The sequence below is a fragment of the Glycine max genome, chromosome 8, assembly GCF_000004515.6.
Source record: "Glycine max cultivar Williams 82 chromosome 8, Glycine_max_v4.0, whole genome shotgun sequence".
In the NCBI taxonomy this organism is placed as follows: Eukaryota; Viridiplantae; Streptophyta; class Magnoliopsida; order Fabales; family Fabaceae; genus Glycine; species Glycine max.
Window position 1 is genome coordinate 5,270,336 of NC_038244.2, and position 24,503 is coordinate 5,294,838.

A 24,503-nucleotide genomic window follows, 5' to 3' on the forward strand; every position below is an offset into this window, starting at 1 on the left:
GGGCATCTTTGGAGGTTATATATATCCCCTGACTAACCAAAAATTATATCACTCGGATCAAGAATGCTTGCAACCGCCTTAATTCTTTTTTTATTTTATTTCAAAGAACCTTAGCTTTGGGTGTTAGATGAGCCATGATAGTTCCAACAACATTGTTAACATTATACTTCACTATAAAATTTATTGTTAGACTTGATAAGAACGATTGCAAATTGCAATAATCCCAACAAAATCTTGCCAATTAAGGGTGTGATTGGTTTATATTTCTATTTTTTGTTTTTATTTTTATTTTTAAAAGATTAGAATTCTGAAAACATGTTTGATTTGACTTTTTGTTTTCTGTTTTTAAAAAATAAAAATATTGAAAATACGTTTTCAGAAGAAAATATATTTTTAGATTTTTTTAAAATTACGTTCCTTATTGTTGTGTTTTTATTTTATCCAAAATAAGATTCATGATTTTAACTAAAAACAAGATTTTATTATTTTTTGTATGAGAAAATATTAATGAAAATATTTTCAAAAATCTAACCAAATATATTTTTATCATCATTTTTTATTTCGAATGTAAATAAAAGCAAAAAACAACGAAACCAATCACCACATGGAAATTTACCTCCAGCATTTGCAAAGCAATGACCATGATTTTTGCAGCTTCCGTGACCCACGAAAAATTAAAAACTTGTTTTCCTTCTTCTCTTGGAATTTGTTGTGACCAAAGATGCCCAACTTCTTAGAAACTTTTGTTGTGAGTCCATTTGAATCACTCTTCAGAGTCTGAAATACCTCCTCCTCAAGTGGCATGTTTTCCAAATCCACAGCTTCCTTTAAAACAACACGTGTGGCCTTTTTCTTCTATTCCAGTGGAAAATTTGTATCTCTCATTTTAATGGATATTTGCTCCCAACTAGAAGGATCAAATATGGTGTAATTTATATCTTTAAAGTAGATGGAATAATTCCATTCTAACAGTTGTCCCACACTCAACAGACTTTGATTTATCTCAGACACAAATGAAACATCTGAAATACATCTTGTACCTGCTAGAGTTTCAATGGCCACAACTTTTTTCCTTTGACCACAGCGGCTTAACACCCTTCTTGTGCGGCAGTGGAAGCACAAACAAGTTGAACTCCTTCAGCTTCTTCTTGTGTTCGATCTGAACGACACCAACGGCGCTTTGTGCATTTTAATTAGCATCACCTTAGGGGTCTCCGTGTAACTATACTTGAACTCGAACAGGACACCGTCGATAAAGTAGGAGAGTCTGTCGTTGCTAATTTTCATGTTTTCAGGGGTGCCAGTTGCAGTTTCAATTAGGGGATGTTGAAAAACCTGAAATTAGACCTTTTAAGATGATCTGAGAACCCTTGTGAAAACGATGACGACTTCAAAAATGAATGAAAATCATAATAAATAATCCCTCGGAACTATCGTGGAAAGTAATTTTTTTTAGTAGTGCATGAAATTTACAGCACGCCATCTCTTGCCTATTTCAAGGGCTACCATATTTTTCCTCTCTTCCTAACCCACTCCCACCATTGAATAATGTTCGAAATCTCCGTGTTGATGGATGAATTTGCAATATCCTCCCCTCTTTATGTCTATCACCATCTTCAAGCACCAGTACTACTATCCCTTGAAGCTTCACTTGGAGTTTGATACATAAGTTATGCACTGATCTCTACGCACTCGACCTGCATTTCGATTCAATTCTCCAATATGCATGCCTTCCTCGATCTCTCGTTACATATATGCATGTTTAATAAGTGATATTGATAAAACTATATACACATGGATTATGTTACTTAATTAATTACTTGCTGCATGTTTATTTTCTGTTGGTGATGTTTTCCTTTTTCTTCTTTTCAATGTTGTATTTCTTATTCGCCTTTGAATACGTACTTCATGTACCTGGAGACCTGTTGCTATAGTACTATATATGACAATTCTTTCTGTATTTTCCACAAAATACACATTATTAATAGTGTCGTGAACAAATTAAACAAAATTATAGTGTATTTAATTTCATCAAATAGTTTCTTCATAACAAAAACTACGTACGTAATATATTATACAGAAGTATTGGAATAACGAGAACAGAAAATGGGATTGGGAGATATATGATGTATAGAACATTATTAATTTAATTTATATGCATTGATATTAAAATATGATAGGATAGGAAATTTTTTAAAACTTAATTCACTTTTTTTTATCGTAACTTTAAATGTAATGATTTGATTAAACAACTTTTTTTTTTTTTTTGTAAAACATCATTAAAAATACAATTTTACAAATTAAGTTTGACACTGAATCGATCGTATCTGATTCTTTAAATATAGGATGTTTATTTATTAGACAAGTTTATAAAATTTGGCATAAATATATATTTGTTTGCTGAAAAATTTATGAATTTTGCAATTTGGTTTCTATATTTTTTTTCTTGACTTTTAGCCCCTAATTTTTCTATTTGATGCTTATTGTGACATTGAATCTATTAGCTTGAGATGTCACCATATATAATGAAAAATATATCCACAATTGTGATAAAAAAAAATCAGAAACCAAAAAAATCTAAAATTATTTCAGGAACCCCTTAACAAAATCAACGTAATGGCATAAATGAAATATAAAATAAAAATTTATGGACCAAATATAAAATTCGTAAAACTGTTAAAGATAAAAAAAAATATATTAATCGAAACCATAAAATTTCATTGTTGAAAATTTTATGTCGTCACGAGCATTTGTTATTTTATTTTGTATATTAACAATCGAATATATTTTAATCTAATTATATTATGTTTTAGTATTATATATATGTGTGTGGTATATGAAAAAAAAGGAAAATTTAACGATTTTTAATTTTTATTTAAAATAATAATAGTAGATTATAGGTACAAATTAAACAAATGTGGGTGTATATGTAAAACTGCAATAGCCCATCCCAAAATGGTATGTTAATTAAGTGCTAGAAATTCAACAAATGGATCCAAGTTGTAGACTAAGCTATATATGGGTTATTCTTTCTACATCCAACAAACTTTTTCTACACTTAATATATTTTAAAAAATTTCAACTTTACTCTTTTTTACTTCATTCATTTTTTTTTTTTCATATACCCTACAGATTAGTAAATTGTAAGACACTATTCATTTAAAGTTTAAGTTGACTGAATGAAGGGTAAAATTGGTTTGTCACTCAAAATGTTGGGCATAGAAGAAGTATTAAAGGAGCAGGAAGAAAATTCTGCTATACATTTATACCAAGCCCACCAAAAATGTAATTTGGGCCTGGAAGACCATGGAAGTCATGTGAATATGGTCTTAATCTAGAAACTTCTAGTTACGCTTCGAAGAAGACCAGAATGTTACAGAAAATTTCAGAAAATACGTGAATGCATAACTAGGACTTTCTGGAAAGTACTATATTGGTCCTCTACGTTATTTAAATACCCCATGTGTCCCATTCAACAGACATCAGATATATTGTTGGCTGTTTTGAACATTCACCCAATTTGCAGAGTTCCAAGTTATATACATACACTGCATAATTAAGAGAAAATGTCTCTGATTCCAAGTTTCTTCGGTGGCCGAAGGAGCAGTGTTTTCGACCCTTTCTCCCTCGATGTGTGGGAGCCCTTTAAGGATTTTCCATTTCCCAGTTCTCTTTCTGCTGAAAATTCAGCCTTTGTGAGCACACGAGTGGATTGGAAGGAGACACCAGAAGCACACGTGTTCAAGGCTGATATTCCAGGGCTGAAGAAGGAGGAAGTGAAGCTGGAGATTCAAGATGACAGAGTTCTTCAGATAAGCGGAGAGAGGAATGTTGAAAAAGAAGACAAGAATGATACGTGGCATCGCGTGGAGCGAAGCAGTGGTAAGTTCATGAGGAGGTTTAGATTGCCGGAGAATGCTAAAGTGGATCAAGTTAAGGCTTCCATGGAAAATGGGGTTCTCACTGTAACTGTTCCTAAGGAAGAGATTAAGAAGCCTGATGTTAAGGCCATTGACATCTCTGGTTAACCTATGCTACTCTGTTCCTTAGTTGAAAATCCTTGTATTATGTTTTCTTCTGAGGGTCATACGAGCCCAAGACAGTTGTCACGTATTATTATGCTGGTTTTGTTTAGAGGCCTTATGTTAATACGGCCATAGAAATCTTTGGTTAAACTGTGTTAATATGTTACTTGCTTTGTAATTGCAAAATATATCAAGTGATAGACTAGTAGCTAATGTACATAGTGAGAAGAAATAATAATTTTAAATATTCCTAATCTTCATCTTGATTCTTTTGTTATTATTCAGAAATTAATTCTATGAAGTATTGAGAAAAAATAGTTTTTCCGGACTCCTTGTGCTTTATTTTTCCTACGTACCAAAAAACAGTGTAACAAGAAAATATAACACTGTATATCTAGTACTGACTCACCAAGTATTGATTGTCAGCTAAATGTCAAAGCCTCAAAGGTTGTCGTAATTTATCAAACTTTCAAATTTATTTTGTAGAATCTCCTTTTTCATTGCCTAACTAGAGTGATAAATCCTTATGCTGGTTCCTAGTTCCTTCTACTATTATTGATTGTATTGCTCATCAAATTTAAGAAGGAAATAATGAGTGCATTTCCATAAAATAAAATAAAAATAGAACTGACCCACCAAGAAGAATGTGTTAAATGATCGCATATAAAACTGAAAGCTGGGTAGTATAAGACTGAATAGAAAATAATTCTCAAACTAAACTATTTAGTGAAAAGAGATTATGGATTGGTTTGTTTAAATTTATAGAAAACAATTTTAAAATAAACATTTTTAAAAATATTTTTTGATAAGTATATAATATTTTATTATCAAAATAAGTAAAAAAAAATATTTTTAACTTTAAGCAGTTTAAATAAATACATTAAGAAAAAAAATACTTATCTTATTAAATAAGTGTTTTTTTTTTAAATAAGTTAAAATAAACTCACGTTATCTATAAATAATGTTAGAATGCTCAACAAATATTTTTTAAAAAGGCAAAATACTCCACAATAAATATTTTTTCTGTAGATAATTTTTTAAAAACTAGTTTTGAAACACAAATAAAAACAAGTGTGATAAAACAACTTAAATAGGAAATTAAAAAGTCTAAAATTTTTCTAGATTTCTAATTCTAAAAACTAAAAAAATCTTATTATTTTTAAAATAATTTCGAAAGATTGTTTTCTAGCCAATTTCCAAAGATTGTTCTTATACATCAAACATAGTTTTTTGCTTTTAAAAAATTTTAAAAAAAAATCAAGCCGTTTGATTTATTTCTAAAATATTTACCCAGAAAAATTGTCTTGGATATGTCGAGGGGGGGTGAACTTAAAGTCTTAATTGGTAGAAAGTATAATGAACACCAATTCAGTGATCAAACAACGTCATATGAAAATTCTTATCCCTATGGCATGCGGCATTACTTGATGTGAGGATATGAGCCATGACCTCTTCATAGATACATAGCTTTTGATATGGGTGATGTTATACCGACGCAACCCAAGTATCTACCTACGTGAGTGTCATGCCTACGTGAGTGTCATGAAAGACTTGGACTATTTCTTTAGAGCATTCGTGACGTAATATATATATATATATATATATGCCTAATTTATTGTAGAAATTTTTGAAATGTGGAGCTATCGCAAATTTAAAATATAAGTGTTATGTGGTAATATCATCTTGATTTTAAATATATTAAATTCAAGAGAAATTCATTTGAATATAAGATGTCGAGGTATCGAGAATAAGTAATTGGTTTGAGTGATATTAATTAGATCTTTTTAAATAAAATGTTAAATTTGAACTTATGTATAAAAAAATAATTGAAAACAAAAAATTCACTATGATTAATTAAATTTTTTATGGAAATTAATTATTTGTAAACTCCATCTATGTTCCATACTAGTAAAATGCTTAAAAAAAATTGTAGCCCCACTGTTTTTTTGAGAGAGAATGTTGCTCCACTTTTTTTTTTTTTTTGAGAGTGAATGTTGCTCACCTAATTACTATGTGTTAATTCAATTTCCAGGACATTAGCAAAAATTCTCAGGATTCTTAGTGGGGGATTGTAGATCGAAGTAATGGCAAGTTAATTTCATTCGTCGAAAATTCAAACGTTCAATTTTTTATGATTTGTTTATTTTTTAAGTTATCAAAGGCATAGTTGAACGTTGGGTTTTTATTCAATTGGCTTTATAGCCATTCAAGTACGTGCCAACGGGTTTTTATTCAATGGGTTTGTAAGTTGACTGTTTTCTCAAAGAATGAAAGCCACAATTTTATTATAAGTTAAGAAATTTAATTCAATTGATTAAATATGTATCTGAATATTATAAATCTATTAAAATATCTTTGATTTCTATATTTTAAAAAAATAGATACTCTGCACGCAAGCAGTATATATATGGGATAGAATTTAAAATATAATTTGTGTAAAACATCATTAAAAATACAATTTTATAAATTAAGTTCAACTCATCCCATCTCACTCTTTAAATATGATGTTTACTTATTAGACTCATTAATAAAATTTTGTTGTTAAACAAATGTCCACGAGCATTCTTTTTGTTTCGTATGATACCAATAAGAAAAATTAACTAATTTCAATTTTCATTAAAGAGTAGATAAAAGTTATAAAAAAAATAAAGAATAAAGAGAGAGACAACAGATCCACTTAGTATTTTTTTTTTAGATCTAACTATTAGATCTTTAAGAAAATAAACGGTGAGAAGAAGAACTCTAAAATAATTATTCTTAAAATAGTTGATTCCAAAATGGCATGTTAAGTGCTAGAAATTCAATAAATGGATCCGAGTCCTAACCTAACCTGTTTAGCAATGCTTTTCATTTATACACAAGCCCACCATAAAGGCAATTTGGGCCTGGAAGACCAATCCTAACTTATGTCTGGTTAAGATGGTCCAATCCAGAAACTTCTAGTTGTGGTTCGAAGAAGACCAGAATGTTTCAGAAATTTTCAGAAAATTCTAGTTTCGAGGTGAGATCTTCAGAAACTTGGTAAATACGCGCATGCATAACTAGGGCTTTCTCGAAAGTACTATACTTCTCCTCCGCTTTGTTTAAATACCCCATGTGTCCTTCCGACACACTTCACACAAAGAAGCGAAGTCATAGTTAGAAGTTTTAAACATTCAACCTCAATTTGCAGAGTTCTAATATTACATTGCAGAGAAAATGTCTTTGATTCCAAGTTTCTTTGGTGGCAGAAGGAGCAATGTTTTGGATCCTTTCTCCCTCGATGTGTGGGACCCTTTTAAGGATTTTCCTTTTCCCACTTCTCTTTCTGCTGAAAATTCAGCGTTTGTGAGCACACGAGTGGATTGGAAGGAGACACCAGAAGCACACGTGTTCAAGGCTGATATTCCAGGGCTGAAGAAGGAGGAAGTGAAGCTGGAGATTCAAGATGACAGAATTCTTCAGATAAGTGGAGAGAGGAACGTTGAGAAGGAAGACAAGAACGACACGTGGCACCGCGTGGAGCGAAGCAGTGGTAAGTTCATGAGGAGTTTCAGATTGCCAGATAATGCTAAAGTGGATCAAGTTAAGGCTTCCATGGAAAATGGGGTTCTCACTGTAACTGTTCCAAAGGAAGAGATTAAGAAGCCTGATGTTAAGGCCATAGAAATTTCTGGTTAAACTATGTTGCTCAGTTTCTTCGTTATTGAAAAGTCGTGTGTTTATGTTTTCTTATTCTGAGGATCATTTGTATGAGTCGTGTAAAAAATATGTCAGCTATTATGTTGGTTAAGACTTAAGAAGCCTGATTATGTTAGGGCAATACAATGATACAAATCTCTGGTTAAACTGTGTTATCTGTTACTTGGTTGAAAGATTGTGTGTTTGGTTTTCTTCGACGAGTTATATGTGTAAGAAAGTAATAGAATAACAGTTTTATATAAAAATTCTATGTTGCTATATATGATTTATTATCTTAGGATCTGGTATTTGCATGTAGTTGCACAAGCCGGAGCAGATGAACATGCACCTTCCCAATGCATGCATGAAAAAGCAAATAATATACTATACCTTCCTAGTCTTCTTCCCAGCCTACTTACTTTAAATTGAGAAGTTAAATGTTTACCTTTTTGTGTGATCCAATAAAGCTCATATCTTGGTTTAGTTCTTAGAAAATATCGTTAGTATTTTTACAGATTTTTTATAGAGTCAGATTAGTTGCTACGCAACTGAAATTTCAGGGAATAGCCAGGATAGAACCAATCTCTGTGATGATATGGTTTTCATGAAGATTAGTATCGAACATCAAAACTATTAATAATGCATCATAAATTTTAGACTTAAATATGAATTTAGTTAATTAAGTTTGTGTGTTTTAAAAAAAATAAATTAGAACCTATAAGTATTTTTTTTATATTCTTATATGGAGATTATATTATATTTAAGTTGTTGTTATGTAAAAATTTGAAGTCATTCGACCGGTCTTATCAAAATAATGATGATGAGATTTGTACCAAGAGGGAGAATCAGCTTCTTAATTATGGTTTTCCAACCAATTCCAGGAAATTCTTGATATAGGTGAATAAAGAAGAATAAGGGAGAAGATAGAATTTCTGAAAATGTTAAAGGAACTCTTACATTAGATCATGACTTACACAATTGTTACTTTTTTTTTTCTAGTCATGATTGTAACCAGGAACAGTTTCCAATATGCATTTTGAATTTTAAATTGTTGCACAACCTGTTTCCTATTTTTAAGGAACTATTATCTTTTCTTTGATGTTTTTGATGTATTACCCATTAATTTAGTCTCCTGTTATAATCTTAACTAACTTATAAACAATTTATCCATTAAGATATTTTTCTTTCTGTTGCCAACATAAGCCTACATTTTATTTTTTACAGAAATTATTGTAGGATCAAAAGGGTAACTTAGTGCGGTGGTAGAATTGCGAAAAATTATAAGCCTATAAGACTAAAAAAGAAGCAAAAAAAACTTACAAAAATCTAAATATAAAAAAAAAAGACTTACAAGAGGACTAAATTATATTTAAGACTTCATTTTACTTTTTAGGCAAATTATTGTAGGATCAAATCTCCCTGTCGCCACGGGCAAGGTTGAATTGCCAAACACGTAGTAAACCATAATAATAAGTACTAATAAATTATTCCATTGAATTGAATTATTCAAAGAAAGACTGTTAACACTAATTAACCCGTGCCAACAACACAGTAGCCCAGTAACAATATTAAATTCTGTTTAATGAAGGGAATTAAGGGCAGCTTAGAAGAAGAAATGGCAAAAAGGGTTTGAGTGATTCATTGTCTATAAAAGGCCAGCCACTACTGGTGTTTAGAGTATGCACACACTTCCTCTTAAGGATATCTTGATCCAATTGGAATTGAAATAACAATTCAACCAGCGATGGCTTCTCACAGTTTCATCATTTTGGCCCTTTTCATTTCTATTTCCTTCTCTAGCATGGACATGACATTAGCAGCACGCCATCTCCAGCAGACAACAAGGTCATCTTTGCAACTATTCCCATTTCTGCCAAACATCACCCTTCCAATTCCACGACTGCCAAACATCACCCTCACAAACGTCACCCTTCCAATTCCAAACATCACCCCGCCAAACATCACCTTTCCCATTCTTAACGTCACCCTTCCAATTCCACGACTGTCAAACATCACCCTTCCAATTCCAAACATCCACTAGGTTCAAGCATGACCCCCTGAAGCTGCTATGCTTCACTTGGATAAATAAAAGCACCAATCTCTACTCTGAATTTGGATTCTGGCTTCCTGTCATTAACTATACACATATTATGCTACATTATCTGTTGGAGATGATGTTTTCTTTTCAATGTTCCAATTCTTCTTCGCCTTTGAATTAGTACGTGTATTTCTGTGGCACTTTTGCGTTACTCGTGTACCTTGAGTCCCATTGCTATACAACTTATTTTATGATGAATCTTCCTTTCTTGTTCTCTTTCATATAATATGCATTGCTAACGTTTTAACATTGTAACTCTGTAGTTTGTAAGTCGTATTAATTAGTATCGCCATAACAATAATCATTATAATATATTATGCAGATGTCATTGGAAGAATGCGAAGGGAGATATATGACACTGGAACATTTTTTTTATCGTACAGTAGAACAATATTTGTATATACGTCAGGGTCTTGCTTAGAATTTTTTTACACCTTAGGCAAATTTTGCTTTTGAAAAATTGTTAAAATCTAATAATCAAACAATTTAAACATCTTATTCAATAATAATCCATTTAGCCAATATCTTTGTAATATGATTTATCTCAAGTTAATTTTAATAAAATAACTTTTATTTTCTTTCAAGAATAACAATAATTACTAGTATTATTAATAATATTATATAAATATTTTTAAAGATAATTATTTTTAATATAATTTAATAACTCTAATAAAACATTGGTTTATTTTTTTTGTTATGTCTCTTCCACGAAACAATTTAAGATCATTAATATCAAATTAATGTTTACTAAAAATTTTAAGATTAATATAATATTTTTTAATTCATTTTCTTTTAAAATTCTGAACTATTATGAACCAAAAGCTTGGAAAAGGCTTAAGATAATGACCCCATTGGCCTTGCCATAACTACTCATCTGATATCCGTTGATATTTAAGAAATGTGACACCAAAATACACAACATTTTCTCTACTTTCATCTTTATTTACTTCTATATTTTTAACAATCTACACCAATAAAGTTACAATTAATTGAAGCAAGCATGGCATCTCACACTAAGAGTTGCATCATTTTGGCTTTTGTGATTGCATGGACATGGACATCTCCAGCAGACAACACTTCCTGATTTGAAGCCACGTGTCACTTTACCCTTCTTCCCTTTCAGTTGTCCTCTTCCACCTCCGCACCTGAATTACCTTTATCACTTTTAATAAGCCGTTTTCTGTCATGTTTTAATAAGCCATATACTATACAAAGAGAAAAAAAAAAATATAGTTATAATAGAATTTATGCTTTGATAGAAAAGATAAAAAAAAATGAAAAATAAGAAATATCAGTGTGATGTTTAATATAAATGATAATTTTATGTATTGTTATCGAGAAAAAAAATTCATTATATTATTGATATAAAATATTCATTAATTTTATCAATAATTAATTTATATTTATATTGAGAAATCTAGATAGTCAGCCTTTTAAGAGATAGAATTTAAAATATAATTTGCGTAAAACATTATTAAAAATACAAATTTATAAATTAAGTTCAACTCATCCTATCTCACTCTTTAAATACGATGTTTACTTATTAGACTCATTAATAAAAAAAAAAAAAATCATTTGTACAAAGCCCACCATAAAGGCAATTTGGGCCTGGTAGACCAATCCTAACCAATGTCTGGTTAAGATGGTCCAATCCCGAAACTTCTAGTTGCGGTTCGAAGAAGTCCAGAATGTTTCTGAAAGTTTCAGAAAATTCTAGTTTTGAGATTTTCAGAAGTACGGCATGATGATGCATAACAAGGACTTTCTCGAAAGTACTATATTGCTCCTCTACATCATTTTAAATACCCCATGTGTCCTTTGAAGACACATCACAGAAAGAAGTGAAGGCATCGTTAGCAGTTTTGTAGATTCAACCTCAATTTGCAGAGTTACGTTCTAATATATTTACACAAGACTGATAAGAGAAAATGTCTCTGATTCCAAGTTTCTTCGGTGGCCGAAGGAGCAGTGTTTTCGACCCTTTCTCCCTCGATGTGTGGGACCCCTTCAAGGATTTTCCATTTCCCAGTTCTCTTTCTGCTGAAAATTCAGCGTTTGTGAGCACACGAGTGGATTGGAAGGAGACACCAGAAGCACACGTGTTCAAGGCTGATATTCCAGGGCTGAAGAAGGAGGAAGTGAAGCTGGAGATTCAAGATGGCAGAGTTCTTCAGATAAGCGGAGAGAGGAATGTTGAAAAAGAAGACAAGAATGATACGTGGCATCGCGTGGAGCGAAGCAGTGGCAAGTTGGTGAGGAGGTTTAGATTGCCGGAGAATGCTAAAGTGGACCAAGTGAAGGCTTCCATGGAAAATGGGGTTCTCACTGTAACTGTTCCTAAGGAAGAGATTAAGAAGCCTGATGTTAAGGCCATAGACATCTCTGGTTAATCTATGTTGCTCTGTTCCTTCGTTGAAATGTGTTTATGTTTTCTTATTCTGAGGATCATTTGTGTGAGTCGTGTGAAAAATATTTCAGGTTTTATGTTGGCTAAGAGGCCTAATGTTTGGGCCCTAGAAATCTCTGGTTAAACTGTGTAAAGATCTGTTACTTGGTTTAAAGTTTGTGTGTTTTGTTCACTTCCAAGGAATTTATGTGTGCAAGAAAGATGTAATTGAAAAATTTAGCAATAGACTAATGGTTTTATATATTCTATGTTGCAATAAATCTTAGGATATGTATATCACTGGAACAGATTCACTATGCCAGTGTGTGAGAAAGCAATGATAGTTCTAAATCCTCCCAGTCTACTATGCCAATGTTTTTATATTTTTAATTAATATTTTTTATGATGCAATAAGAAAATTAATGAGACTTTAATAAGAATAAGAATATATAACAGTCTCAACTAGCATGATCCAACAGCATCGAACATTCTATAGAATTTTCTTACAAATGAAAGAAAGTTTATTCAACAACAAAAAAGAAGTTTATAATAAAAAAAAATCCACTACAATTTAAATTATCTTTTTTATTAAAATTTATAATATTTATATTAGGGAAAATGAGGCACTGTTTTCTCATATTTTTTTATAAAATAAAAACAAAATAAAGATGAGGACGATTGAAGAACAGTACAAAGTGTCGAAGCAGTTGAAAAACGTGTGAGAGTGAGACTGCAGTATTTTGTTTTTTTTTCTTACGGATTGATAGCAATGGAAAAAATAATTAAAAATAAATTAAGAATAATAAATATGTATACAAAATGAAGTAATTACTTTTATTAATAATTATAAATATTATCAGTAACTATATTACAAATATAAGCATAATTTTATCATGTTTTTATTTTAAATATATATATATATATATATATATATATATATATATTTTTGAAATCTAATTAAGATATGATTATTAGATTTTAAGAAAATAGTATGAGAATTAACTATGCAACTGATATTTTAGGGAATGAAAAAGATAAGACTAATCTCTACAATGATTTGGTTTTCACGAAGATTGGTATCAAAGATTATAATTTTTTTTTCAAAAGATCAAACATTATAATTATTAATTACTTCATGATAAATTCAACTTTTAACACAAATAAAGGGTGATTTCTCGGCTGCCACGGCAAATGTTGGGTTACCAAACACATGGTAAACCATAATAACAAGTAATAAATTAGACTGTTGAATTATTGAAATAGAGAGAAGGGTCTGATATCCTACTTTTGAATCCCCCACTGTTGACATTAACCAACCATTACCAACAACACATTAGTCCAATAACATAACTTTTTGTTTAATCAAGGAAAGGTCATCTAAGAAGAAGAAATGTCAAAAGGGTCTCTTCCATAGTCCCATTCTCTATAAAAGGCCAGCCTCTAGTGTTTGGAATATGGACATAGCATAATTGAAATTAAAGTTACAATATTGAACCAGGTATGGCCTCTCACTACAGTTGCATCATCTTGGCTTTTGTCATTGCTATTTCCTTTTCAAGCATTGACATGGCATTAGCATCACGCAATCTCCTTCAGACAACATTGCCAACTTTGCCTCAGGGAAATGTCCCTCCTTTGCCTGTTTTCCCAAATCTTCCACTGCCACCTTTTTCCTTCCCCAATATTCCTATTCCTAAGATCCCCAACATTCCTAACATTCCCTCAAACCCCATAATTCCAACCATTCCTACCATCCCTTTCCTCTCTCCACCACCTTCAACCACCACCACCCCCTGAATCTCCCCTGCTTCACTTGGACACATTCATAAGCAATAATTGTCTCTACTTTGGACTTGGATGCTACCTTCCAGTGATGTTTAAGCCATATACTATACACAGATTATTTTACTTATATGTTGTTTATCTTCTGTTGGAGTCTTTTTTTCTTTTCAATGTACTTCTTCTTGGCCTTTGAATACGTGTATCTTTTTTTTTTGGGCACTTTTGCATTACTTCATGTACCTGGAGAGTGGAGACCCATTTCTATAAAGACTGTACTACTCTATGATATAATCTTGTTCACTTTCCCAAAATATACGTTGCTAATGTTTGATTTGCAACTTTGTAAATTTTGCAATGAGCTATTAGTTGCCTGGACAAACAAAATTATAATGTATTTTTATTTCATCAAAATTATTTCGACATACCAAAAACTAAATAATATATTATACAAAAGTCGTTGAAAGAATGAGAAAGGAGAGATATGTGTCGTATAGAAAAATATTTGTATGTATCGATGTTAAAATCGGATTCGATAGGTAATTTGAAAATAAGTGATTTTGTTAAGATATTTTGTTTCCATGAAATTTTTTTAACTTCCATTGCATTTAGAGTTTACTTATCAATTTAGGGAAGAGATTTATTTCCTTTAAAGTTTTTTTTAATAATTTCGTAACTCTAGTTAAAAAGCATCTTATTCAAAAGTTAATCTCATGATTGATTAAATGAATAAGATTAAAAACAAATAAATTATGATTGATTGATCAAGGGAAGAAATTGTGAAAAGAAAAATAAAGTTGATTGAATATAATTATGTTCGCAAAGATATTTCAGTTAATTTTTAGTTTTCTGTCTAAAAAATTTATTTGATTGTTTAGTAAGTTTTTTTAATAATTTATAAACTTTTTTAATGTTAACTTTTAACTTTTATATTTTCTTCTATTTTTATTTTTAATATATTTATTGATTTTCTTGTTACCTTTTTAAAATAAGTCATGATATTATTATTTTATATTTTTCAACTGTTTCAATAGATAATAATTTTATCAAATACTTTTAATTTAACAAATTAGTTTCTCAACCTTCAGTTATCAACTAATTTTTTAGTTTTCAACTAATTTTATTAAACATAGTCTATAATTAAAATATCACCACAAGTCGCATATATAAAAAATACCTAATTCATTAATATCAATAAAAAAATAATTAAATTAGTTGCTTTTAATTAATAACATCAAATTTTAAATTTATTATAAAAATACCCATGAAGTAAATTATTTAAGTACTGATTATACTTAATAACATTATTCTTAGTTCAAGGAATTAGATTTTCAAACAATGAGTATAAATTTTAATAAATGCATATCCAGTATTAAAAAACTTAATAAACACATCTACTTTTCAAGAAAAAATGAGTAATTTTTTTTAAATAGACTTCACAAGTATAAAAAATGATAACTAATACAAGTAATTTTATGCTTCTTATAATTAAGAAAATAAAGGTACTCCCCTCTATTTCTTTTATAAAGAATAGTTGTTCATCACTTGCTTGAAATTCATCTAATCTTTTTATAAGTGAGGACTGCATAAGGCTTCACACACATCTTAATGACAAAGTTTCAATATTGATTCATTGTGCAAATTAACATTTATAAATAAAGAAGAAAAAAGATTGTTGAACACTTGTTAGGTGTAGCCGTTTATGATAGAAAGAAAAGAATTATAATATTGATAAAAAAAAGATACAGAAAATATGAGAGATATTTATACTATTTAAGTGTTCAAATATCATGATTCATTAAAGAATTTTAAATATAAAATACTCTAATAACTTGCATGCATCAGCAACATTTGTATCAGTAGCAATCATAATCTTATTAAAGTTTTTTCTGCTTGAATTGAGACACCATCTTCTTTTCCTAAATTTTTAAGTAAGAAAAAGTATACAAGTTACTTGGTTATTCTTTAATTTATAATTTAGCTTTAAGAATATTACTATGTTTTGATAAATACTTATAGGAAATAAAAATTAAAATCAACTTATTATAAATTTATAAACACTTTTTTAGTTAACTTCTTTAATTAAAAGTTAATTTTAACTTATAAAATAAATTTATTTTAATTTACATTTTATTTTCTTCTTAAGTATTTACAAAAAACTTTATCTAAACATGACCAATGTTTAAAGATGCATAGATGTACATAACATAGTAATTCTTCCAATTAATTGATTACAAATAAGGATAATGCTTCAATTATTTTATCTTTTCATTAATGCTTCAATTTGTTGGTAAACATTATAGTTGGACAAAAATAACCAAGGTATTGCTATAAACAAAAATATGGAAAAATATACAAATTTAACTTTTTTTTAATAAATAGTGCATTAAAGGAAGTCGTATTGTTGGCAACATAGGTGAACTAAATCAGATAACCAACTCTCAGATATTCCCTCGTTTCCAACTCCAACTCCCAGCTTCCAAATCCTGAAATAAATAAATAAATAAGTAAAATCATTTTATCCCTTTTTACTCTGTTACATACAAAACTCTACAGATTTCAATGTTATGGAATTATAATAATGAAACCACGTTAGAACATGACTACAAACAAATGACGTTGAACTAACTAAAGATTGCAAAAGCTCTAGTGGTTCTCCAAACCACTTTCCAAACTAACTACTTTAAGGTTGCAAAAAGCTCTAGTATGGTTCTCCAAGTTATATCCGGCCCCTTTCAAACCTCTCTTGCTCTATATAAGACCAAGCACTTACCTTCTCTTCTCATACAATCTCAAAGCAAATTCCCTCTAGCTCTAAAAAACACACTAGCTTCCAAAGTCTTCTAATCTCTTGCAAGTTGCAACTCATCAACCATGGCCTCATGCAAATCCTTCATCACAGCTTTCTTTCTTCTTGCAACCTTCTCATCAAGCATGAGTTTGAGCCTAGCATCATCTCGTCACCTCTTGCAAACAACCACAACACCAAATTTGCCCGGCATCACTCCCACTTTGCCTAACCCTACAGGATTGCCACCTTTGCCTTCAAACCCAACACTGCCTCAGGGCAATGTTCCTCCTTTGCCCACTATGCCAACTCTTCCATCACTTCCTTCCATTTTTCCAACACTCCCTTCCCTCACCCTCCCTCCATTTCCAGCCTCTTCATTCCCCAAAATGCCCTCAATCCCAAACAGTATCCCGTCCTTCCCTTTCTTCTCCCCACCACCTTCAACATCTAGCCCTTAAACCATGTTCACAAGTTTGCATTATTATGTGCTTAGCATAAATTGCATGCAATACACATTGCAGCATTTCGTTAGTCTATGTGAGAGGATTATATTATAACCTTATGATTGTATCTTTGTTGTTTAATTAGCGTGTTTTTTTTTTATCTTATTTTGTATTCATGAGTTTGGTTGTACCTTTTTTATATTATGGTCTATATATGGATGTTGAATTACACATTTAGTTACGATTATAATGTCTTCTTTCTCCTGTTCAACTCCTAAACACATCTAGTTCATATATTTGAGCATTCGGGTTCTTAACTTTGCCTTCGCTCAACTACTAATGGTATTGAGGTCTCAGCTTAATAATTAGTTCACTAAGGAAAAGTTGTGTGGCAAATTTTTAACTAATTAGAAAAGAAGTGAATATTAATATTCAGAACGAGTAAATGTGAATATGGTCCTCTATTCATCGAATCTGGTATTTCAGCAGTTCCGGTGCCATTTCTCTAAACACTTACCCCAACTCAAGTAAAAAAGCAGGAAAAAATCGTTAAGGAAATTAACAAAACTATATTTAACGAGCTAATAATAATTAAGTCGTTACATATTTTTTTTCTTAGAATATACACAAACCAATCAGTAGTTAAATCTGGGTGTTGATTTAGCCCATTCTTGAATTCAATTCTCCGGACATGTTGAAATTGAAATACAGTTAGAGGAGTTGTCATATGTAGTTTATATGAAAAGCAACTGGGCAATGTAACAATAGTACAATACTATAGTCTGAAAAGCTATTGGCAGTAAAGGGAAATTTTAATGGAGTTGCATTAATTCTAAAGCAGCAATGAGCTAAATCTCTAGTTAAAACCAGCAACAAAATCAATTCTTTCCACTCTTACATTTCAACATAACGTGAGTGTTTGGTTTTTCATCGGAGGCCACGTGATCACACACTCAAAATCTATCACTAAAATTAATTTGGAAAACCGTGGTAGGAGTAACTTTTAGCAATTTAATTTTACGAAAATCAGTTCTATCTAACTTTTAAGACAAAAATGTCTTGCATATTCTTAAAATATGTGTTACAATTGATTCAATTATAGTCCGTCTCAGATCCAAGACATGATCATGGCTCTATATATCCCCAAAGCCGTCACTAGTCAATATAGTACACTCCCTTTGGCAGTAGTGTTTATTGAATCTCCATTCCCCCAACTACTTGGTCGTCTAGAAGTTTCACCTTAATCAACCTCTCAGTACCTTTATCTCTAGTTTTTCCTCATCCTTGTGTTATCTATAGCTCTAGCTTCATACGTCTAAGTAACATCATTCATACATGCTTTAGCCGCGCTTATTGTGTTCGGCACTACTTAATAATTTTGACAGTTGAGACAATTGTTTTAAACATGTCGGGGAAAGTTGTAAAAAGTTACGGGAAATGCTAGTTTTACAATTAATTTTCCTACAATAAATTAGTACAAAGGAGCGAGAAAAAAGGAAAAATATATAATCAAATAGATATGTGACAGAGAAAAGTGAAAAAAATGGAGTAAAATTGTCTTGTAAATTGCTACAAGTATAATTTATATTTTGTCCCTACAAATTATTTTTCATTCCTGTAATTTTTAGACATTTGCTTTTGTTTGCTTTGTGATCAGAGTAAGTTATAAAAAAGATGAAATATTACAGATATTTACATTATAAAATTTGAATTTTTATAATATAGAAATTAGTTTTTGTCTTTATATATTATGAAAACTAGTTTCTGTAAGGTAAATTTTTACATTATGGAAATTAGTTTTCATAATGTAAAAATTTAAATAACGAAAATTAATTTCAGTAATTTATATAGCAAAATTACATTAAAAAAACTAATTTTTGTAATGAATAAGACTTCCTATATTACGAAAACTATTTTCCATAAGATAGGGGAAAAGTAGGGGTGTGACAATGAGAGAGAAGAATATTTTGAAAATATAAAAAACAAAAAAAGGGGTGTGAAGAATAAAAAGGGTGTGAAAGGCATGGGCCATATATATATAAATACATTGGGTCACTTGGACTTGTTTTAAAGTACCAATCTTCAGTACAATTATAACAACAAACATAACTACAGAATAAATCAAAATAATTAAAAATTATCAAAAGTCTTCTTGTTCTTGGTCCTATTCCTCTGCAGCAACCATCATATCCCACCCAATTGTCATCAGTATATGTATTATCCTATTTTATATTTAAAATGGACTAAAAATGTCAGGGCATATATAATTTGTGTGATAATATCACTATTTTTATCATAATTATGCAATATTTTTAAAAAAAACATCTTATACAAAAGTCATATCTCATTATTGTATGATGGTCACTAAACTGTCCTTTTTCTTGTTAGGATATATGAATTCTTTTATTATGTTTCTAGTTGTTGCCTCTATTATTTTAGTTCTATATATAGAAATTATTTTTCCATTTTAATTTATAATAAGATAAAATTTAAAAAGTGGAACTTCTATCTATTAAAGTTCCTTTTGCAACTTCTTTTTTTCCCTGGCCAGCATTTTCTAACGCTTTTTTCAATAATTTGTAATTCGATGTGATTTATTTCAATTTTTTCAAAAATTTAAAATAAAAAAATAATACTATTTCTTATTTATTATGCTATATACTTAAAATAATTAGTATTGAATAAAAATTTAATTTCTTTCACAAATTGAAATACATTATTAGTTTATTTCATCTTAAATCTTTGATTCATCAAAGAAAAAAAATTATGATATTCAACTAGAAGGTAAATAAAACTTAGTTAATAATTATTTTTGTCAAAATGATCAAATTTGTGTAATACTCAATCGAATATTATTATTTAAAAAATACTTTTTTCTTTTAAATTTTACTTTTAAAATCTACATAAAATGTTAATGCGTCTCAGCCTTCACCACATGTTTCTCTAACTACTCTCGCTCAAAATGCACTCGAACACTAATAATGTATATATACTTTCAATATTTGAGCCGTATTTTTAGTTAGCCTCACTATAATTCAGTCAATGCTACCTACCTAACAGATTAGGGGACCAAATGAATAATAATGGCTTAAAGACGGCGTATACAGTAGAATAATGGAATAGCCTATATATATATATATATATATATATATATATATATATATATATATTAGGAGTGTAGAAAATAACCACTTCAGTTGAATTGTAATCAAATTTAAATTGAATTATTTCTTTTCTAATTTAATTTAAGAAAAAAATGTATATTATTTTATAAAATCAATTCAATTAATCGAATTATTTTTTACTTGAATACTTTTTTATTTTAAAAAATATTTCTATAACCAATCTGAAATTGGTTCAATTCTTGTAAACAATTTAAGACTGCTTAAAAATCAGTTTAAAAATTAATTTAATCTTAAATGAGCTTTTAAATTAATTTAAATATTTAAATATAAAATCAAATCGATTAAAATAATTTAAAATCAGTTCAGTTTGATTTTTTTTTTATCTAACTAATTTTTTTACACCCTTATCTAAACATGAATGAGAAGCTACCGATGAATCAGCTATGCCAACTTTAATTGCGTTCCTGATTTTGCCTTACACGAAATTTACCGTTTAATACATAAAACCTTAGATATGGGACGAAAGCCCTGACCGATTCAGACGGGTATATAAAATACGGAAGCCAAAAAAAAAATGCTTAACTCTATTATTCTCATTTGATTTTATAGGATTTAAGAAAACTTGCGTCTAACTCATGTTTTTTTAAAGATAATTGTTCATATATTTTAAATAAATTATTAATTATGTTTTAATTTAAATAATATTTATAAGGATAAATATACCAGAATCACTTATCTCATCAATTGTGTCTCACACATTATCTCTCCCATCAAAACATTTGACATCAATTAAAAAATACTCATTGAATCACCATTGATTTCACAATTTACGTAAAGCATGTGATTTATTGTGTGAACTGTGAAATTATTAGTAATCCTAATTGATGTAACATGATTTGATTGAAGAAATATGATATGAGACATATTTAGAAAGATAAGTGATTTTAATATGTGGAAAGGATATAAATATTAAATATGAAGTGATAAAAATATGATAATTTTATAAAAAATTATTAAATAGGTGTATTTTAAGATCAACCATAATTATAGTTTGTTAACGTATTTCTTTTTTAAAAAAAATAGTTGTGTTAGTAAAACCAAAGACAAGCGAGTTTCAAAATAAACAGCCCTCGTGTAGAATTACAATCTCAGATGGCAGAAAAAGATGGCTTATCCGCAATGATAGATGACTGCAAAAAAGGTATAACGCTCACCAACAAATTACAACATTTAAAACCAAATGACAAGTGTCAATGTAAGTAACTCCTACTCCACTGACAAAACATCATTCAGTGTCAAACATTCAACTGTTACCTTTTAAAATCCAAGGACCATGGTGGACTATAAAAATCCAAAGACCCTTGTTGTGTCACCTCACCACCACCATAAATCAATCCTTGTTCACTCTATTTCTTAGCTCCAACAACATCACTAAAAAAAATGGCCTCTCTCCGTTTTCTCTTCTTTGTTTCTTTCTTCATTGTTTTGTCACTTTCCATCAACATTGGTGAGGTCCAAGGTGCAAATAGAAAACTTTTGGCACCAACATTTCCTGATATAGGCAACATTCCTGGCGTGCAATATCCTCCTTTCCCCCCAGTAACCGATTGGCCAGAGTACAGGTTGCCATCATTCTTAAGACCTAATTACCCCGCAATTCCTGCAAATTATTACCGCTACACTCCCCCTGCCAAAACAACCACAACCACAGCTTCCAAGCCTTGATATGAGCACGATATGCATGCAACTTGGTATATACATTATTGTTATGACTGTTAGCATTTCAAATAAGAGGTTCATCAATATGGCCTTGCTCAAGCCTTCTCGATCACCAAGTTTAATTATTACTTTATGGTTTAATTTTAGTTGTATTCCTTAGATTATTAATTGGGTGGATTCAATTTGCGAGATCCTTGTTGATCCCGTGATGTTTCTCTCCCCTGTTAAATGTTCACAATGTTCGGTGTATGAATGAAAAAAAAAATGTGCTTGTTTCTTTAATGTTTACTAGAAATTAATATATCATCACTCGCGAGTGTGTTGAAGTAAATGAAAGAGTGGTTTCTGCGCGATATTCTTACATTGGCTGGTAGTTACCATGGAAAGGAATGCAGGACAATCCATAGTCTGAATTACTAGTTAATCTACGTGGAAAAAATTAAATATGTTTTTATTACACGTAATAATCTATAAAATTCTTGTGTTTAGTTCTTATATTTTACCTTCAAACATTTTAGACCCTAAGTTTTAAAAATTAGTATTGATAGTTTCTTATATGTCACATAAGAAACTGTGTTAACAATGTTGTTCTAAGAAGCCAAACACTTGTTTTAAAAAATTCAAGAACTAAAATGTTCAATGGTGAAGTACAAGATTAAAAATAATAACTTTATAAAATATAAAAATTAAAAATATATTTTTCTCATCTAAGTGCTAGAAGTAATGAATACTTGGTACACTGAATTCTTTAGATACAATTGGAATTTCTCACGGAATATCATTAGTCTTCTCAACTTTCAAACATATATTATAAGGAAACAACAACATAAATTATTCTATTGATGAAAGAAAAAAAATTTACTTGAAATTGCAAAAGTCTTTTAACACACTTTTTTTTAATTACAAACTTTCAATATGGTGTGTTTAATTTTTTTAACTAGTAATCAAGCACCAATAAGTAACAACCCAAACAATAAAACTTGGTGTCCGCTGGGTGTGTTGTCCCTACGATTCAAGGCACAAGGATAATAAATAAGAGGCAGAAGAGAAGGGTTAGCTATACTCATGGGGTACATTATGGTTAAAGTTGTTTTAATATAGGCCTCTTGCTTGTTAGGTGTGGAAGTAGATTGAATTAGGAGCATATTCATTTATTCATATAGACCAAGCTAGTATCTTGCTCACTGTATGAATAAATTGAGGGAACAAACCCCTTTGACGACGTAAGGGAGGATATTAATTATGTAGTCACTAACTAGTAGTGACCGTTACTAATTCTACCATGATAAAAGAGAAGTGCATTTACTTGCTTCTAGATTAAGGTAACTTGCCCTTGGCATATGACTATATGAGCTTAGTGCTCCCTAACTTGAGGTCGATTTAATAGGAGATAGAATTCATTCAAAAACTAAGCTAAAACAATTTAGTGAAGTTATATAATTAAACAACCCGTCACCATATTATGTTGATCTTCTTTTAATATAACATCACTTTACATTTTAAGTCAATTTAAACAATTTGAAATTAATTTAATTTTAATGTAGATATATGTTGTTAAATGGTTAAAAGATAATTGTCAAATAAATTTTTATTCAAATTACAATTTAAAGATTTTCAAAGGAAAATTCAAATTCACACTAAATTATATTACCTCCGGTTCTTTTTCATATAAAAAAAAAATCAATGTAAAGTACACTAGAATTTATTTCTTATAAAAATGGTATGAGGAAATACAAGTTGGCGGTCAGAACTCACTATCCATAAAAGAGAATGCAATAAAACTTTTGTTTTGAATCTGTAAAGAAATAAACGATAAATGAATAAAAAATAAAACTGTAATGAATCCATAAGAAAATTCAAAGTTAGCTGGCTTTATATTTTTCGGGTAGGAAAAATAAAGTCTGAAAGATGACAGATGAAGCAATAATAACGACGAGATGATCAAATATTCAAATCTCATAATCTCATTTTGAGAAATAAAAATTCAAAATCCAGAAAATAAACAAATATTAAGTACAATAAAAACTGATGTTGTGGCTGCTGGGATTCGAGCCCAGGTCTCCACGGCCACAACGTGGAATTCTTACCACTAAACTACAGCCACATCATGCTTGTTATTGTGTATATGTTGTACCTAATCTATAACCCATAAGGGCATATCAATCTCAATCTATCAGAATGATCTCAACTTTGAACTAAGTTATGGCGAATTTTCAATTTTCACTAGAGACGTGATATCAAATTCAAATTGGTTAAACTGAATAATGAGTTATATGTTATTTTATTAGTAATAAGTTATCTATTGAGTCATCAGTCTTGTTTTTGAAAGAAAAAAATAATTCTTTTTTAGCCACAATTATCATATATTATTTATCATACTTTTTGCACTTCTTGTGAGAAATTTCTGTGGTAGCCTTACCATCATTCATACTTTTTTGCACTCCTCAGACAATTTTCTTCTTCTTCTTTTAGATTGA

The 24,503-nt window shown here is 29.9% G+C and overlaps 6 protein-coding genes and 1 non-coding gene across 7 annotated transcripts; 6 read left to right on the forward strand and 1 right to left on the reverse strand.

The window, feature by feature from the left end:
• The first annotated feature begins 3,481 nt into the window (after positions 1–3,481).
• On the forward strand, positions 3,482–4,291 carry LOC100527912 (HSP20-like chaperone protein). Its single transcript, NM_001248617.2, has one exon. It carries the CDS (start codon positions 3,567–3,569, stop codon positions 4,026–4,028), a length of 462 nt encoding a protein of 153 aa, NP_001235546.1. The 5' UTR covers positions 3,482–3,566; the 3' UTR covers positions 4,029–4,291.
• Positions 4,292–7,141: 2,850 nt separating this feature from the next.
• HSP6834-A (class I heat shock protein) lies at positions 7,142–7,949 on the forward strand. The gene has a single exon (NM_001251570.3). It carries the CDS (start codon positions 7,224–7,226, stop codon positions 7,683–7,685), a length of 462 nt encoding a protein of 153 aa, NP_001238499.2. The 5' UTR covers positions 7,142–7,223; the 3' UTR covers positions 7,686–7,949.
• A 3,570-nt stretch (positions 7,950–11,519) lies between these two features.
• Positions 11,520–12,428, forward strand: HSP17.3-B (17.3 kDa class I heat shock protein). The gene has a single exon (NM_001248364.2). It carries the CDS (start codon positions 11,712–11,714, stop codon positions 12,171–12,173), a length of 462 nt encoding a protein of 153 aa, NP_001235293.1. The 5' UTR covers positions 11,520–11,711; the 3' UTR covers positions 12,174–12,428.
• A 1,197-nt stretch (positions 12,429–13,625) lies between these two features.
• On the forward strand, positions 13,626–14,283 carry LOC100306320 (uncharacterized). Its single transcript, NM_001250047.2, has one exon. It carries the CDS (start codon positions 13,670–13,672, stop codon positions 13,964–13,966), a length of 297 nt encoding a protein of 98 aa, NP_001236976.2. The 5' UTR covers positions 13,626–13,669; the 3' UTR covers positions 13,967–14,283.
• A 2,435-nt stretch (positions 14,284–16,718) lies between these two features.
• On the forward strand, positions 16,719–17,423 carry LOC100816353 (ESX-1 secretion-associated protein EspE). Its single transcript, XM_003530971.5, has one exon. The coding sequence runs from the start codon at positions 16,823–16,825 to the stop codon at positions 17,195–17,197; it is 375 nt and encodes a 124-aa protein (XP_003531019.1). The 5' UTR covers positions 16,719–16,822; the 3' UTR covers positions 17,198–17,423.
• Positions 17,424–21,665: 4,242 nt separating this feature from the next.
• On the forward strand, positions 21,666–22,308 carry LOC113002373 (uncharacterized). Its single transcript, XM_026129532.2, has one exon. The coding sequence runs from the start codon at positions 21,748–21,750 to the stop codon at positions 22,030–22,032; it is 285 nt and encodes a 94-aa protein (XP_025985317.1). The 5' UTR covers positions 21,666–21,747; the 3' UTR covers positions 22,033–22,308.
• Positions 22,309–24,058: 1,750 nt separating this feature from the next.
• TRNAH-GUG (transfer RNA histidin (anticodon GUG)) lies at positions 24,059–24,130 on the reverse strand. Its single transcript has one exon. It is a non-coding gene; the product is annotated as a tRNA-His (tRNA).
• Between the last annotated feature and the right edge of the window lie 373 nt (positions 24,131–24,503).